The sequence below is a fragment of the Schistocerca cancellata genome, chromosome 1 (genome assembly GCF_023864275.1).
Source record: "Schistocerca cancellata isolate TAMUIC-IGC-003103 chromosome 1, iqSchCanc2.1, whole genome shotgun sequence".
Classification (NCBI taxonomy): Eukaryota; Metazoa; Arthropoda; class Insecta; order Orthoptera; family Acrididae; genus Schistocerca; species Schistocerca cancellata.
In genome coordinates, this window is record NC_064626.1 from 862,121,033 (window position 1) to 862,137,629 (window position 16,597).

The 16,597-nt window shown below is 39.5% G+C and overlaps 1 protein-coding gene across 2 annotated transcripts in view; it reads right to left on the minus strand.

Moving 5' to 3' along the window:
* The window catches only part of LOC126162490 (uncharacterized), a 194,986-nt gene that overhangs the window by 102,774 nt on the left and 75,615 nt on the right, over positions 1-16,597 (minus strand). For both annotated transcript variants that reach the window (XM_049919043.1, XM_049919034.1), the window contains exon 5: positions 14,912-15,087. In XM_049919043.1, the coding sequence (XP_049775000.1) occupies positions 14,912-15,087 (176 nt within the window). The remainder of the gene's footprint in view (positions 1-14,911; positions 15,088-16,597) is intronic.

The window sequence follows — 16,597 nt, forward strand, 5'->3', positions numbered from 1 at the left end:
GGAGCCACCTTGGCACCCTGTACACCATCAAGATAACTCTACCACTACTCCCTTCCTACAATAAAGTTTGACCGGATTGGAAAACACACATACTAAACCCAAACTATCTTATTCTCATCTGACGAGCTCTTGAAACATTCATAGAATACTGCAGACACTACCACTCCTTCTTCTGCACCCATGACTGGGACACGCTAACACGCCACCAGCAATTTCAGAGACACATCTGTAATATCCTCAATGTAAAAAGATGCCTGGGCTGTGTGAAGACATTGCTAGTTGCGAGGGATAATTTTTTTTTTTCCTTTCTTTTGCCACATTTCACTCTATGTATATATTAATGCTTCAGATTGTTTTCTGTTTTGTCCTATGGTACAAAATCTAAATATGTTTTACTTTACAACATAAACACCTGTCGCTTATAGCGCAATGCACATGTTTCACATGTGCCATGTGGGTCCTGTGCATATTGAGATATACTGCGCTATACTGACGGAATTGAGATGCGCACCCTATTTTCTTTTTCAAACAATTTTACAGAAACTATTCGGTAAAAAAATTTTGACTTTCGCGTTACTTGTAGATTTGTCAGCTTCGTTCCGAAGTTCCCATCATCTCGCTAATCGCCATATTTATTGTAATGTTTGCATTCGAGTAAGACATTGTATGAAATTCGAGAAGATTGCAATGAAAAATAGGGATCGCTATGATTTTGCGTTTGCTGCTTATTACACTATATGTTGCTGCAAATTAAATATAGCTAACATACTGAATTTTTCTTTAGACTTGGGAGGAGGTCTCTATCTTTCTCCAATCTTCAGAAAATAGATATTATGGAGCGTGATCACTTCCAATCGCACATGTGCGAGAATGAAATATTTATAACATCCCTCATATTTCCTAAACCGGTCTAGATATCGGAACGAGAATTTGGCAAGTGATAGCACGCAAGGAGGAAATATTTTGCCAAATGGTTAACACATGGAACTTTCTTATCTACAGCGATATTGCAGAAGCTGTAGCTTTTTTTTCAATCCGGTACTGTAATTTTAAGAGTCATCAAAAGCTAGTGAAATGAGAATTTCCTAGCGTGAAAATAAACATGAAACTGCAAACGGACACAATGAGGTTTTCTGTAAGCTATTGACCTCTCTGGTCGTCAGTTGCTTATTTAATGAGACACTCTATTTCAGGATTCTATTGCGATAGCCACTGGAAGGTGAGTTTGTGCAAATTGTACTGCATTTTGGAAAAAGAAACACAATTAAATTCGTCAATGAAGGCGTGCCTTTGTCAGCAATACATTTCAGCAAATTAAATGTATCAAATCACCACACTCCTTCACGATACTGTTTCTTTCGGAAAAAAAATGAATACATTCTTTATTTGTGTACTAAGTGCCAATTAAAATATTGTCATTCGTGGGGATTTTGATTGTTTCTAGCTTACAGTGATGTCCACATGCATGCATGCATGCAATATAATGTGTCTTATTACAGCCATATCCATGTAATCACAATGAAACTTACATGCTTCAGATGTTGGACGTTTTTTACCGGGATCACAGACGGGATACACCTATAAGAGTTCCAACTTTTCGAATTTTTGTAACACATACAAATACGCGAGCGTAATACGCAGCATGTAGGCAACCTTGTTTCACTTTATAACATTTAAAATTGCCTGCCTTGCTTCATGATCACATGATTTTATATATGAATATTCCTTACTATTTCACTACGCTGACGATGAATTGCCTGTCCATTCTTGCGGTCTGAAGACATTGTGGAGGCAGAAGATATAAACCCAATCACTGAATCATCAGTCACTGCATTGTGCATTCAACTTGACAAAAGAAAAGCAATAGTACAACAAAACAGATAACTATGCAGATACGAGGGCCATTCAAAAAGTAGGGAACGTTTCCGTCTGACGCCGCTAGGCGCGCGCCGATCGCGTATATTTTGGTATGTGCGTGCTCGGCATCTCAGTTGGCATCCATCTGTGACAGCGAGATCGCCTCTGCGTGTCTGGTTTTTTCGTTATTAAAATTTGAAATGTGCGCTGCAATCTAAAATCCCGCCAGTTGTGAGGTGCGGTCTGTGATACGGTTTTGTTGGCAAAGACCTAAAACCTATAGAAATTTATCGTGAACTGTGCGAAGTGTACGGAAAAAACTTAATGAATGAACGTTCGGTATGAAAATGGTGCATTTGGCTTAAAAATTGCCGAACCAACGTTCATGATGAAGATAAGAATGGACGCTCGAACATTGTCACTGACGACCTTGATGAAATGATTCGCGAAAACCGTCGCTTCACAATAACGGAGCTTTTGCTTTCTTCTCCGCAAGTTTCATAGACTTTGTTAATTGAAATTGTCACTCAAAAGCTAGGCCACCAAAATTTTGTGCGTGATGGGTGCCCAAAATGCTTACAGAGCACCATAAAAAATGGGGTAACGTGGACAAATCTGGAGGCCTACCACAAACATGGTGGTTCATTACTGGATCGAATCGTAACTGGTGACCAGACTTGGATGAAACACGTCAATTGCGAGACAAAATTACAGTCCATGGAGTCGGGGCACACAAGGTCCCCCCAAAAACCAAGAAAATGTTTGCAAACGTTGTCAGCAAGGAAATTGATGGCGACAGTATTTTGGGATAGGCAAGGCGTGCTTCTTATTGATTTTCTCGAACGTGGAGCAACCATAAATTCTGCCCGGTACCGTCAAACTTTGCACAGCCTTAGAAGAGCAGTTCAAAACAAACGCCGAGGAAAGCTGACATCCAAAATTTTGTTTTTGCACGACAGTGCCCGACCTCACACGGCAAACCCCACTAAAGAACTTAATTCATAGAATGGGAAAATTTTCCCTCATGCGCCCTACAACCCCGATCTTGCACCAAGTGACTTCCACTTGTTTTCCAAGATGAGGAAAGGGCTTGCAACGCAGCGCTTTGATGACGACGCAGAACTGCATGCGGGCGTGACTCAATGGCTATAAGTCTCAGGCGGCAGAATTTTACGACGAAGGTCTTTCAAAGCTTGTCCACTGCTCTGACAAGTGCCTCACTGTGTTTAGTGACTATGTGGAAAAGTAATACCTCAGTCGCTCTTTCAGTTGTATACAATAAAATGTATTTCTTGTACTTAGTTTTATTTTTAATGCCAAAACGTCCCCTTCTTTCTGAATAGCCCTCGTATAAATAACTAAAAAATATAATGCACTAATGAAAAAAGACCGAGAGCCTTAAAGGCGAAAGACGAAACACTACTCAATGGCAATAAAGTTAAGTAGTAAAGCTATAATTTTTGGATGGGCAATACTGCCACTGCCGTATACATGGTACCGAAGAGAGCCTAGGATGACTGCTTTCCTGCTCCCCGACTCACATCTCCTACACATGGCGTGAGAAACTGTGCCACAACAACAACACTGCACAACCTGGTGCATGTACATGGCATTACAGTTTGTGCAGTTCCACTTGAACTTGTTACCATGCACAAGTGCACTGTGCCACATGCGCAATACACATCTCAATTTGCACCTAGTGTAGAAGACTACTACTGTCTGCTTTCGATGCCGCCAGTCGGCGACACGGTACACTTATAGAACTGAAACGCCTGCCCTGCAATCTTCCTCAAACGATTTTACAGAAATTATTCAGTAAAAAAAATGATTTTTGCTTTACTTATAGCTCTACATATCAGCTTTATGTAAGGTGCCTATCATCTTGTTAAGTATCATAGTTATTGTGATATTTTGCATATAAGCTAGACACTGTGTGAAATTCGGAAAGTTCGCAACAAAAAATAGGGGTCGCTATCATGTTCCGTTTGGTGCATATTTCATCATATGTTGCTATGTATGAAATTTATCTAACACACTGAATTTTTCTTTAGACTTGCACTTTATGTAGTCTGAGACATGGAAACGAGATTTTGGCAAGTGATAGTACACTAAGGGGAGAGTATTTTGCTATATGTTTAATATATGAAACTTAAAACTTTATTCAAGTAAGTACAGATTTTATGAAAGAAACAGTAATGTTTAAGAGTTGGTGAAGCGAGAATTGCAGTGGATTTTACAGCAACAAAAGTGAAGAAATTATATGTTTATTTTTATACCGAGAATGGATTTTTCATAAGCTATTGACCTATTTTGTACTCAGTTGCTAGTTTAATACTACATTGTTTCAGGGTTCTGTCCCAGTTTCAACTGTGTTAGAATATAATGAGACGAATATTTGTAAACACTACTGTATTTTGGCAAAAGAAGCAAATTATAATATGATAATGAGAGAAGCGAAGTAGAGAATCACTGCAGGTTCAGAGCCAAAACTTGGCGACATCGGCATACCTGGAGTTGATGACATCAGCATCTGGCACCCATGCAATGATGTCACCATCAGCATTCTTGAAATCTCCCCCCCCCCCTTCCCCCCTTCCTCTGGGCCAATGAGGAGAAGCCGAGGGGCTACAGTGCACCAATGGTGTGCAGTATCAGAAGCCCCCATCCTATGAGCAGTTTTAATTTTTATAGTTCAATTCCATGCGTGTCATCATTTCTTCTCTGTTTATACGTACATACGCCAAAGCCCAAGAAAGCTCGCAAGAGCAAGTCGTGTGTGAAGTGCATGCTGATTCTAATTTTTTTATGGTACAGGAGTGATTCACAAGGAGTTTGTTGCTCGTGGAGAGACTGTCACAGGTGACTTTTATGCTGGAGTGCTCCGCCGCTTGAGGGATCGAGTTCGCCGTGTCCGCCCGATGAGTAAGGGCGATTGGATTCTCCACCATTATAACCCGCCCGCTCACGCCGAAGTTTTGGTCAAGTTCAACATGACAACAAGCCGCAGCCACCCTACAAGCCCCAACTTGGCTCCAAGTGACATTTTCCTCTTCCTCCGAATCAAGACAGGCCTAAAAGGGAACCGATTCGACTCCATTGACGCCATCCAGCAGGCTTCGACGAGAGCCCTTGATAGCATGACGCCCAAGGCCTTCCAGAGAACAGTGGAAGACGTGCTGGCAGCGCTGTGTTGATGCTGAAGTATCATATTTTGAAGAATTTTAGTCTGCTGTACTTAAATGTCCAATAAATTTCTAGTTCTGAGTTAAATATTGAAACTTTTGAATCACGCCCTGTAATAAGGAAATTGAATGACAGTCGATATAAACAAAAAATCTGGGAGTTTCTGCTTACAAGATAGTGCACCAATACACAACTGCATCAGTATACTGTAAACTATGGACAAATTTGCAAGAGTGCCGTACATTCTTTTTTAGGGTGCAAAGCATATGCATCTATACATTGACAGAAAAATCAAGAGAATCAACACAAAAATTATGGAATGGCAAAATCTTATTGAGGCGACATGTTGTATGACAGAATTGAAGAACTAAAAGCAATACTAATGGGTGCAATTAGTTCTATCAGGGCAAGAGATATGAAGTAGTTTCAGAGTATCCCATCACAAAACTGTCTGAGTATACGTATAACAATATGTAAGTGACAAACTGTAAAGTAATTGAAGCGCAGAAACTATTCAATGGCAATTATGATTGCTAAAATTAGACACCTGAAAAAAGAGCAGTCTTTCTTGGAAACATGTAAACCAGTAACAGAAAATCTGAAAAGATTCTCGCAAACTATAGATGGAGGCAGAAGAGCAGAAGAGGAAGGAAAGGATGGGGACACTATTACCAGTTACATTGACGAACACTGTGATATAAAGCAGTCAGAAGGATGACCCATATATACTAGGTACCCACCCTGTGCATTTAAACAAAGATGCAGTGCAGGTGAGAAATGCGTAATTTGAGAGAACATCTAGTTCTGACAACATCACGTTCTGACAATTACATATCGAAAGAGAAGCAAACATATGCCGAAATACCATGTGTGACTAACGCACATAGCAAAGGCAACAATACCAAAGGAATAAAAAAAGAGTATAAGAAATACAGAAATATTATTGGACCTGCTTTTAAAAGGTACATATGGCAAGGGCAAAGGCACTGACATTTGACGTAAAAGACTGAAAACAGTACTTCTGGAGTACATAAATACGATGCCCTGAACAAAATCATAAAACAGTTACGATTGTTCACAGCGTTGGTCGCAGCAGGGAATACAGGTGATGTGAACGGAATCATATCTATCAATTCAGAGATTTGAGAAAGATGTGTCGTTAAGTACCTGCAAGTAAGCCATTCTCACACAGGCATGTCATAATACAAGATCTGAATGATTTATGGGATGTCAAACTCGTAGATGTGAATCAGTGTTCATGTTTGAATAAATGCTTTCCTTTACAGTTCATAGACATGTGTCCAACATTCGCCTGGACCCTGTATGTGGAGGCAAAGACAGGGAAGGAAGATGTGCAAGTGTCTGAACAACTGCTACAGACAGGAACAAATTGATGTCCAAGTAATCTTCAAACTGAGCATGGAGATGAATTTTACAATAGACATTTCCGGTTGGTAATAGAGCATTACAGAATGAACCTCTAACATTCTTCTACAGGAAGGCAAGTATTGTGGAACATTGGAATAGGGTGATAAAAAATAGTATGTGGATGAAATTTGATATTTGAGGATCATACAAATGGCTAGATACTCTCCCACACATAATTAATCAGTATAATCGAACTAGACATAGTAAGATTAAGATGAAATCTATTGATGTACATGAAGAAGAACTTCTAAATAAAGCATACAGTCACATTAGGATAGTGGATACACACAATCAGAAATTTAATGTGGGTGATTTAGTACGTATTATAAAATACAAACCAATTACTTATCGAATTGGTCAAGGACATATTGACAGTTTCGGAAGTGCAGCGCACAAATCCAAGAACTTACATCTTAAAGGACAGCGAAGGTGAAGACGTTGCAGGCCGGTTTTACACAGACGAATTACAGAAAAGCTCTGAACCACATGTGTTTCTGGTGGAGTGTGTTATAAAGTGTCGAGGGAACAAGGCTTTAGCCAAGTGGCTGGGCTTCCCATCAAAGAACAACAGCTGGGTGAACATTCACGATTTGGTATAACATAAAAAGTACACATGAACCTCAAACCATACAGAAGTGTAACGTGAATACTAGGAAGCACATCAGAGAAGGTAGAGGTTTCTCAATAAATTACCAGTGGAATTGCATATCCCTGGTTACAACTACTGTGGACATGGAACGAAGCTGGAAAAGCATTTAGTATTTGTATTGCTACTGTGTTGGGAACATCTAGTCTCAAGAAATGGTTCCATCACCAAGCTAATGACAACGCTGGGGAATAAGCAGAGATGCATTCTACACTGCATAAACCTCCAGTGTGTCACAGGTTGGGGATGGAACTTATTAGAATTACCTGTGGCATTGATGTTAATTCCGAAACGAGGGCTGTCACAACATTTGATTAATTGATAATCAAGTCTTTGGCAAAAGCATGGAGACTGTTAAAACACACCCCGAAATTCATTTAGTTTACTGTTGGGATGGGTGTACAGAGTTAAGTGTTTATATCACCAGGCCAAATTTTAAGCAGGCCACAATCTTCAGTAAAGTACTAGTCGCTGTGGAGGTGGCTAACGTGTCAGTAGAGTTCACGGAGACTGTCTATATTGGTTTGTATATTCTGGATCTCTCCAGATTCAACATGTACCTATTCCTCTACATGTTTGCAAACCAAATTTTGCTCACCCCAAGCTTCTTTATATAGATACAGACAGTTTCATGTACTGGGTGAAAGTCTGCGACCAATAAGAAGTAATTAGTTACAATTCCAAGGAATTCGACTTGTCTCGATATATAACTGATAATCCTTACAGCACGGCACCACGGAAGAAGAAGTTTTCCAGCCTGATGAAAGACGAGGTCAATGACTCGCCTATTGTGCGTTTTGTGCGATTCAGATCCAAAGTATGTGCACAGTATAGACGCAGGCGCCATCCAAAGGGCTAAGGAAGTGCATTGTACAGTATTCTCTGAATGATGATGACGATGTCATTACCTGAGTGCTGGACGCCACTGGCGTCAGCAATTCTGGGAAATCTGACGCTGATGTCATCATTCCAGGAATGCTAGTTTTCCTGTTTCCATACCAGGAGTGACAATCAACTGGGAATGGGTTTTTCATGAACTATTGACCTGTCTTGTCCTCAGTTGCTAGTTTAATATGCAGTTATTAGTACACTGTTTCAGGATTCTGTCCCAATTTTAACTACATTACATTTTTAGTGAGATGAATCCTTGTAAACTCTGCTGTGTTTTGTCAGAAGAAGCAAATTTTAAGATGGCAACAAGAGATATGTAGGGAAAGAAAAGAAAGGTTAACAAGTCAAGCGAAAATAAATCGCTGCTTTTGTACCACTTTCAGCGGAATTCTGTAACCCAGTGTGTATTTAATAATCAGTAGCTGGTACTAAAGCTTATCAAAGTATTTTATTTCTATACAGAAAGCTCTGAGAAAAACGAAAGCACTTCACAGTATGCACTGCACTATATATTTGTTTCTATCTCCACTCACAGCGAACTCCTAAACTGTTTCACCACAAAGAAATTCTCATGTGTTAAGGATACAGAGTACTTATAAATGGTGCAAAAATCGAATTTTTTATGACTTTACTAAATTCTATAGTCTTTACTGATTACATTGATATATACATTATAGTGTTTCAAATGAAAAATTAACTATATATACCAAATTTTAAAGTTACGGTCTTGTATGTCGCCAATCCCTCTTTATTTCTGTTACAGAAACCAGTATTATTTCGAAAAGAACTGTGAACTTTCTGTTTCCAGCGATTATACGTATGATACATTGTATATGTTGGTAACAGTCACAGTCTAACATAACATTCGCGACACTTCGCCTGGAGTTTGTTGCCTACTGCGCCAGCAACGCGCCAAGCAGCCAGTAAGTTAAAATGTTGAGTTCGGCGCGATCGTGAAAGCGAAAGCGAATAGTGGTTGTTTATTTTGGTTTCTACAATGGTTTTTACAAAAGGGAGCGTAGCGTAGCGGAATAAATTGCAGCAATAGCAAGAAGAAGATACCACATCTGACTTTTTTTAGGTTTCCTAAGGACCCTGAGAGGTATATACCATCATGTTATTAACGCATTCGCTTGCCAATTACATGTTTATTGATGATAAATATTTCGTTTTAGGAGTAGAAAGTGGCTAGTGAATAAGAGAGGAGAAGATCTTATGAAAAATGACCCTGTTTAGTCTTATAATAATATTCAGTTTTTTCTGCTAGGTGTCGAAGAAAACCAGTTCATGAATGCAGACAATAATAGCAATAAATCACATTGTTTGACATTCCAAATACGCCACCTCAACTGGCAATGAAGAGGAGACTGCCGCAAAGTTCGACAGTCCGTCTAAAGCTGTAAAACATTCTTATGGCACAAAAGCAGCCAGTTCAACTCTCGATATATCACTGCAAGATTCATCTGAATCGTCAATACAGACCTGCTTTGTCGATGAAGTGGTAAAATTAATTGCAGTTATTCATGTTTAGAAAAAGCGTGTGGAGTATCAGAATGTGCAGATCGCTAGACTTCGTGCAAAACTGTTATGGGACAAGGAAAGTGCCTATCATTTTAAGTGCAGACACCAACAGAAACTGTATCAGAAGGATCAAGTGAAGAACGACAAACAAATTTTGAAAACTATAGGAACCCAATATTTAAAAAAAAAAGATGCCCTTGGCTTGTTGTTAAACCAGATTAGCATGCCATCTACAAGATGGAGAGACAAAACTAAGCTGTTTGCTCTATATTTATTATATTACAGCACTCAGGCATAAAGATTTTGTCAGAATGTTTTAGGTTTCCATCAGTGTGTACATTACATAGGTATGTGGAAGGCGTACGAATAAAATGTGGGATAAGTGGCAATATGTTCCACCTTTTAAAGCAGAAGGTACAGCATTTCTCCAATACCGATAAACTAGTGCATATATCATTGGGTGAAAAGTCTCTAACGGCAAATTTAAAATATGGCAGAACTTCTGACAGACCCAGTGTTATTGGCTCTGAGGACTTGGGGTTTACACTCAATACTTTTCTCCCACTATTTGGCAGTTGCTTGTCCCCCTTACAATAATATAAAGATGAAAGTCGTACTTGTGGCAACAGGTGACAATGACTAAAACACAGAAGGCCTATGGAACGACAAACATGGCGTCGATCCCTTTTGCATTTAGAGGTACATGTCTGTGCTTATGTGTGAATCCATGTGTTTATATTCCGTTGATATCAACGTGCTAAGCTGCAGTTCTATCCAACATCACAAGTGTTTCTTGGCGAATGTATTGTAACTTGCCACTGGATTCATGAGTTTTATCCCTATTTGTACTTATTTTAGAATCATTTTTAGAAACATCTGTCTTCTGATATTACACAAACTGTTTGAGGCAAAAAATAATTCACATATTTCTTAAATCACGTAGGAAAGGGATGCAAAACAAACACTATGCTTAAGACGCATTTGAAGTTCTCCTTTCTTGCCGCTTGGAGTGCTAGTGTCGCTCCAGCTGTCAAACGGTAACAACTTCTGCAGCAGTGAGTGTCGCGACTGCTATGGTAGACTGTGGTAACAGTGCAGGTTTCTAGTGTCTGTAAATGATTATCTTTGCTAGAATTTACTTTTATTTTGCTGAAGCTGTACGTTCACATTTTACTGAATGTTTGTTGCCCAAGTGATACATATATTTGTGGAAGTACACATCCTTTAGTGTGCAATAGATACAAACTATGCCACGAGTCAAGAAATTCAATAAAAGGAAATTCCATGGTAACCAGTTCACAAACAAAGAAAGCCACACTTTTGAAAGTAACCTATGTATCAGTTCTTCAGGGAAGAAACTCCCACATGGCACGCCTCATGGTGATTCAAATTTTTGTGTTAACAGTGACACTGTTTGTAGTGGATTTGTTGTTGTTGATATGCGCATCTTATCTTCTTTGATAAAGGAAGTGGCGAAATGTGAACAATGTGATGGTGTAGGCTGTCTGAAAATAACTGAACAACAAAGTGGCAGGAAGGATTTAGTGTCAAAATTAGTTGTTCTGCGTAGATCCTGCAGTAAATCTACCTCGAAAGTGACTTCGAACATGGTGCAGAATTCATATGATGTGAATTTGAAGTTAGTGTATGCAATGCATGCAGCAGGAAAAGGAAAAAAGGCTGCTAAAACGTTTTGTGGTTTGATGGACTTTCCTCCTTCTCCCAGTAGGTTCAGCATGTATATAAAAATACTATTAGGTGCCTTGAAGATTGTGTCTAGATGTACAACTTCTCTGGAGAATGGAAAAGTTGTTGATGTTAAGTGCTTATCTAAGTACTGCCACGCCTGCCATGGTAACACTGAGGGACATATTGAACATCAGTGTTCTAAGAATTATGATGGTTACAGTGGAGGTATGGAGTGTGATGGAGCTCTAAAAATATTTCAGAAGTTGGTGCCCATTTATAACACTAGATACATGAAGTACCTAGGCGATAGGGATTCTAAAGCTTTCAGTAAAATTAATGAGGTCAATGTTTATGGTGATACCTTGGTAACAAAACTGGAGTGTTGTGGACATGTGCAATATATGATGGGTGCTAGATTGAGGAAACTAAGAAGAGAAATGAAAGGAAAGTTGCTATCTGATGGAAAATCTCTGTCTGGCTGAGCCAGATTGACAGAAACTGAAATAGACCTTCTTCAGAGTTGTTATGGACTGTCCATTACACGAACTGCACCTCAGAATGACGTTAAAGCAATGATAAAAGCTGTATGGGCCACCTAATTTCATAAGTTGTCCACAGATGACCACCTCGTTCACAGACTTCGCCCGAAAGAAGCAGATTCTTGATGTGGTTGCTAAAAAGCAAAATAAAGTGGTCAGATATGTCATCATAAGCGTTCTCTTCCTGAGCCTGTTATGAATGAAATAAAACCAATTTTAGAGAACTGAGTGACCCTGTTTTGCTTAGTAAATGTCTTCATGGGGGCACTCAGAATACAAATGAAAATTTCAACCATTGCATATGGGAAAGATTACCCAAGAATGTTTTTGGGGGACTAAATACATTAAAAGTTGGTCTACTACATGCAGTGATATGTTTCAATGATGGAGTGATAGGAATGTTGGAAGTCCTGAGAAATTTAGGCATAAAATGTGGTTCTAATATGGAAGATCAATTGCTCCCGTGTGACAGACAGCAGGTGCATAAAGCTGAAAGATTCGCTCATCATGTTACCAAAGAAGCAAGAAGTGGTAAAAGGAATGCCAAGAGGAAGCTTGAAGATGAAGAAATGCTGCAGGATGAAGACTATGCTTCAGGAATGTTGTGAGACACAGTTTAATTGGACTCATATCTTCATTCGTAATTTCCTGCAAGTTGTATTTTTCAAAATTCAGGCACAAATAATGCCTAAAGTTTATATATCATTGCTCTAATTTTTTTCTGTAACTTGCAATAGTTCATACTTATGAAGTAGACCTAATCAATTAAATTATAGAAAAAATAACATTTTTAGTAGGATAAAGTTATAAAAATTAAAATGTAAGCTGTGATATATTTTTATCCTTATAATATACATAATAGGTACAATTAAATAGGTCTACTACCTCAGTCATCATGTCATGCATATCTGGTAAAAATTTGGTCTCCTTCAAATGTATAACATTCGATTAAATGGTACCTCAATTTGAGGAAGCATTTTGGAAAAAATTGCATCTGTTTTTTAAATATTTTAATAACCCTAAGCAGGTTCAAAAATGTTCAAAATACTTCTAATTTGTTTAGAAAGTGTGCTGCATCACCTGATATCAACAAAAATCTGTAAAACATGTACATATAAACAATTCCTGATAGAAATAGGTGTTGATTTTTACACAATATTGAGCCAGAAAAGTACTCTGTATCCTTAAAGATATTATCTAGTTTCATCTTGATGAACAGTTACAATTGGCTCATAAAAGGAATTAACCACCTTTTTATGAAGAGAATTATTCTCCTTTTTCGTATCTAGAATTGAAATTATTCTTGAAACAATATGTTTTTTTAGCTCTGAAGCTGCAATCACTCTGACGACACACAGAATCCTGTCGACTACTCCTATACCATGCCGAGTGTTCTCGATTGGAATGCACACAATATGATATGTAATTTCAGTTCTGGCCAAAGTGCTTCATGCATTACACTATCTTTGTTCCTTATCGCATAATGAACTCTATTTAGAAGAAACGTGAACAGTTCTGGTGACATTCTAAGATAATTAAAAGAACTTCTTGGGTCTTCCATTACAAATTATTTCATCAAGGATGCTGAGCAACCGAGCTGACGTCTCTTCTTCATCCAGCCAAGAATCGAAACTGTTTTTTTTTTTTTTTTTTTTTTTCATGCAGCGATTCTATGCAACTAGCTTTAAATCGCATCACAACTCGAGCGATGCGCAGCTGCCAAAACTTTCATTTCAGACACGACTCAGGAACCCACATAAGGCCGACACTGAATTGTATACTGGCTTCGCCGTGTCTACAGTAAAATACGAAACCATTTGCGTGCAGGTCATTCCACGCAACGAGTGGCGCAACCCAATGCCGTTGTGTAAACGAGGCTTAAGCTACGGACCTCTATCATGTCGCATAGAATCTACATACTCTCGAGCTATCGGACGCCACCTGTCTTCCGTGTGACTCACATTGCACGTCAAATCTGAATAGGCGTGATGCGAGGCGCTACGCCTCAGAGTCACAATGCTCATGTGAGTGGACATCGATTGTCATCATTTTGAACCAAATTGTTGGCAACGAAGCGCGTTGCAGAAACTAACGCATATGCTTTTGAGATTCTTACTGTATTTGCAAAATAAAGAACTTCCGCGAGCGTTAAAATTCGATAACTGTATAGAACCCGTTTCTTTATAACTGTTGACGAACATGCTCTAAACTCAGTACAACAGCACCCGCCAACTCTAGTACTACTGGAAAGCTTTCCACTGCCTTACCAACCACAATCCTCTCCAAACTACCCACTCCTTTCCAACAATCAAGAGAATCTAAGTAAAACTTTTCGCCTCCTACATCCAAGACACACTCACCTTACCTGTCAAGGCTAACTCGACCACCCCTCGGCTCCATATGCCCGACACTGGGGAGACATGCCTTGTCCTGTCGTTCACAACTACCGGTATTTACGCTCCATGGTCTGTACGAACAGTTTTTAAAACACCCATCACAGCGGAAGATATCAAAACCATGGAAACCCGTCCCCACCTTTCTGCCGACATCCTCCCATTTTCTGTTTAGTCTTCGTCGCTTCTTAGGATCCCCCTTAGTTTATTGGGATTAACAGGACTTGTAAACCCTCTTCCTTTATGCCATTATCTGCGCTAGAGGCACTATTACATGGAATTAGCTGGATTTCTCGTGGTAGCTACTATATTTTTTTGTGCTGTGCGCTTAGTTTAGTGCGGCAGTATTATGGTCACTACATGCTGCCTTTACGGGTCAGGCACCACAGATTTTTCCAAGTTATTGTTTCCATAAATTATGAAAATTTAGATAGTGTCTGGGAACAATGGTATTTTTTCCAGTCAAAGTAGTAACACCGTTCTTTGTAGTGAAATGCTCTGCTCATCTGCTGCGTAATATGTGCCACATTTTATGATAAAAGAAAACCCAAAAACTGAAAACCAAACGAACTCCAAAAACTTTATAAATGATTAGTGGCTGTAACCATCTCCTTCACTATTATCAGCCACATTTTTTTACTCCACCTTGAATTAAATGATCTCAGTATTTTGCATGAAAGTAAAGACTACATTCATGGGAAAAAGTGAAATAAACACTCAAAAATCATACTGAGTTCGAAAAAAGTTTGTACACCGGCTTTTACCTGAGTACGTAGTTGCCAGGTCTGTCCTTGTCAACTTCCAGCGTGTAGTTCGCTATGTTCTCGCTGACGGATTGCATATCGTGTACCAAACCACTTAACTTCGTGTGCAGCATGTCTCTCACACGTTCCATGTTCTTAATCCACACATGGAGATGCTGATTGCTCGATTGGTTACCCTGCAACACACAAAAAATGGTTAAAATTACTTGTACAGTATTCAGAAGCAGCAGCCAATCTTACCTTACACTTATAGGTGTCGGTATTACATAACATTCATATTATTGTCGGCAGCAACAAAAACATTAACGCAATGTAGGTGTGTAGCGACATCTTATCAAACATACAAAATGCTCAACCTATAACATCATCTACATCTATATCTACAACCATACTCCGCAAGCCACCTCACGGTGTGTGGCGGAGGGTACCTTCAGTACCTCCATCGGTTCTCCCCTCTATTCCAGTCTCGTATTGTTCGTGGAAAGAATGATTGTCGGTATGCTTCTGTGTGGGCTCTAATCTCTCTGATTTTATCCTCATGGTCTCTTCGCGAGATATACGTAGGAGGGAGCAATATACTGCTTGATTCTTCGGTGAAGAAAAGCCCGAACCGAGCTACTGAGCGTCTCTCCTGCAGAGTCTTCCACCGGAGTTTATCTATCATCTCCGTAACGCTTTCGTGATTACTAAATGATCCTGTAACGAAGCGCGCTGCTCTCCGTTGGATCTTCTCTATCTCTTCTATCAACCCTATCTGGTACGGATCCCACACTGCCGAGCAGTATTCAAGAAGTGGGCGAACAAGCGCACTGTAACCTACTTCCTTTATTTTCGGATTGCATTTCCTTAGGATTCTTCCAATGAATCTCAGTCTGGCATCTGCTTTACCAACGATCAACTTTATATGATCATTCCATTTTAAATCACTCCTAATGCGTACTCCCAGATAATTTATGGAATTAACTGCTTCCAGTTCCTGACCTGGTATATTGTAGCTAAATGATAAGGGATCTTTCTTTCTATGTATTCGCAGCACATTACACTTGTCTACATTGAGATTCAATTCCCATTCCCTACACCATGCATCTATTCCCTGCAGATCCTTCTGCATTTCAGTACAATTTTCCAGTGTTACAACCTCTCGATATACCACAGCATCATCCGCAAAAAGCCTCAGTGAACTTCCGTATCATCCACAAGGTCATTTTGTATATTGTGAATAGCAACGGTCTTACGACACTCCCCTGCGGCACACCTGAAATCACTCTTACTTAGGAAGACTTCTCTCCATTGAGAATGACATGCTGCGCTCTGTTATCTAGGAACTCTACAATCCAATCACACAATTGGTCTGATAGTCCATATGCCCTTACTTTGTTCATTAAACGACTGTGGGGAACTGTATCGAACGCCTTGCGGAAGTCAAGAAACACGGCATCTTCCTGTGAACCCGTGTCTATGGCCCTCTGAGTCTCGCGGACGAATAGCGCGAGCTGGGTTTCACACGACCGTCTTTTCGAAACCCACGCTGATTCCTACAGAGTAGATTTCTAGACTCCAGAAAAGTCATTATACTCGAACATAATACGTGTTCCAAAATTCTACTACTGATCGACATTAGAGATATATGTCTATAGTTCTGCACATCTGTTCGACGTCCCTTCTTGAAAACGGGGATGAGCTGTG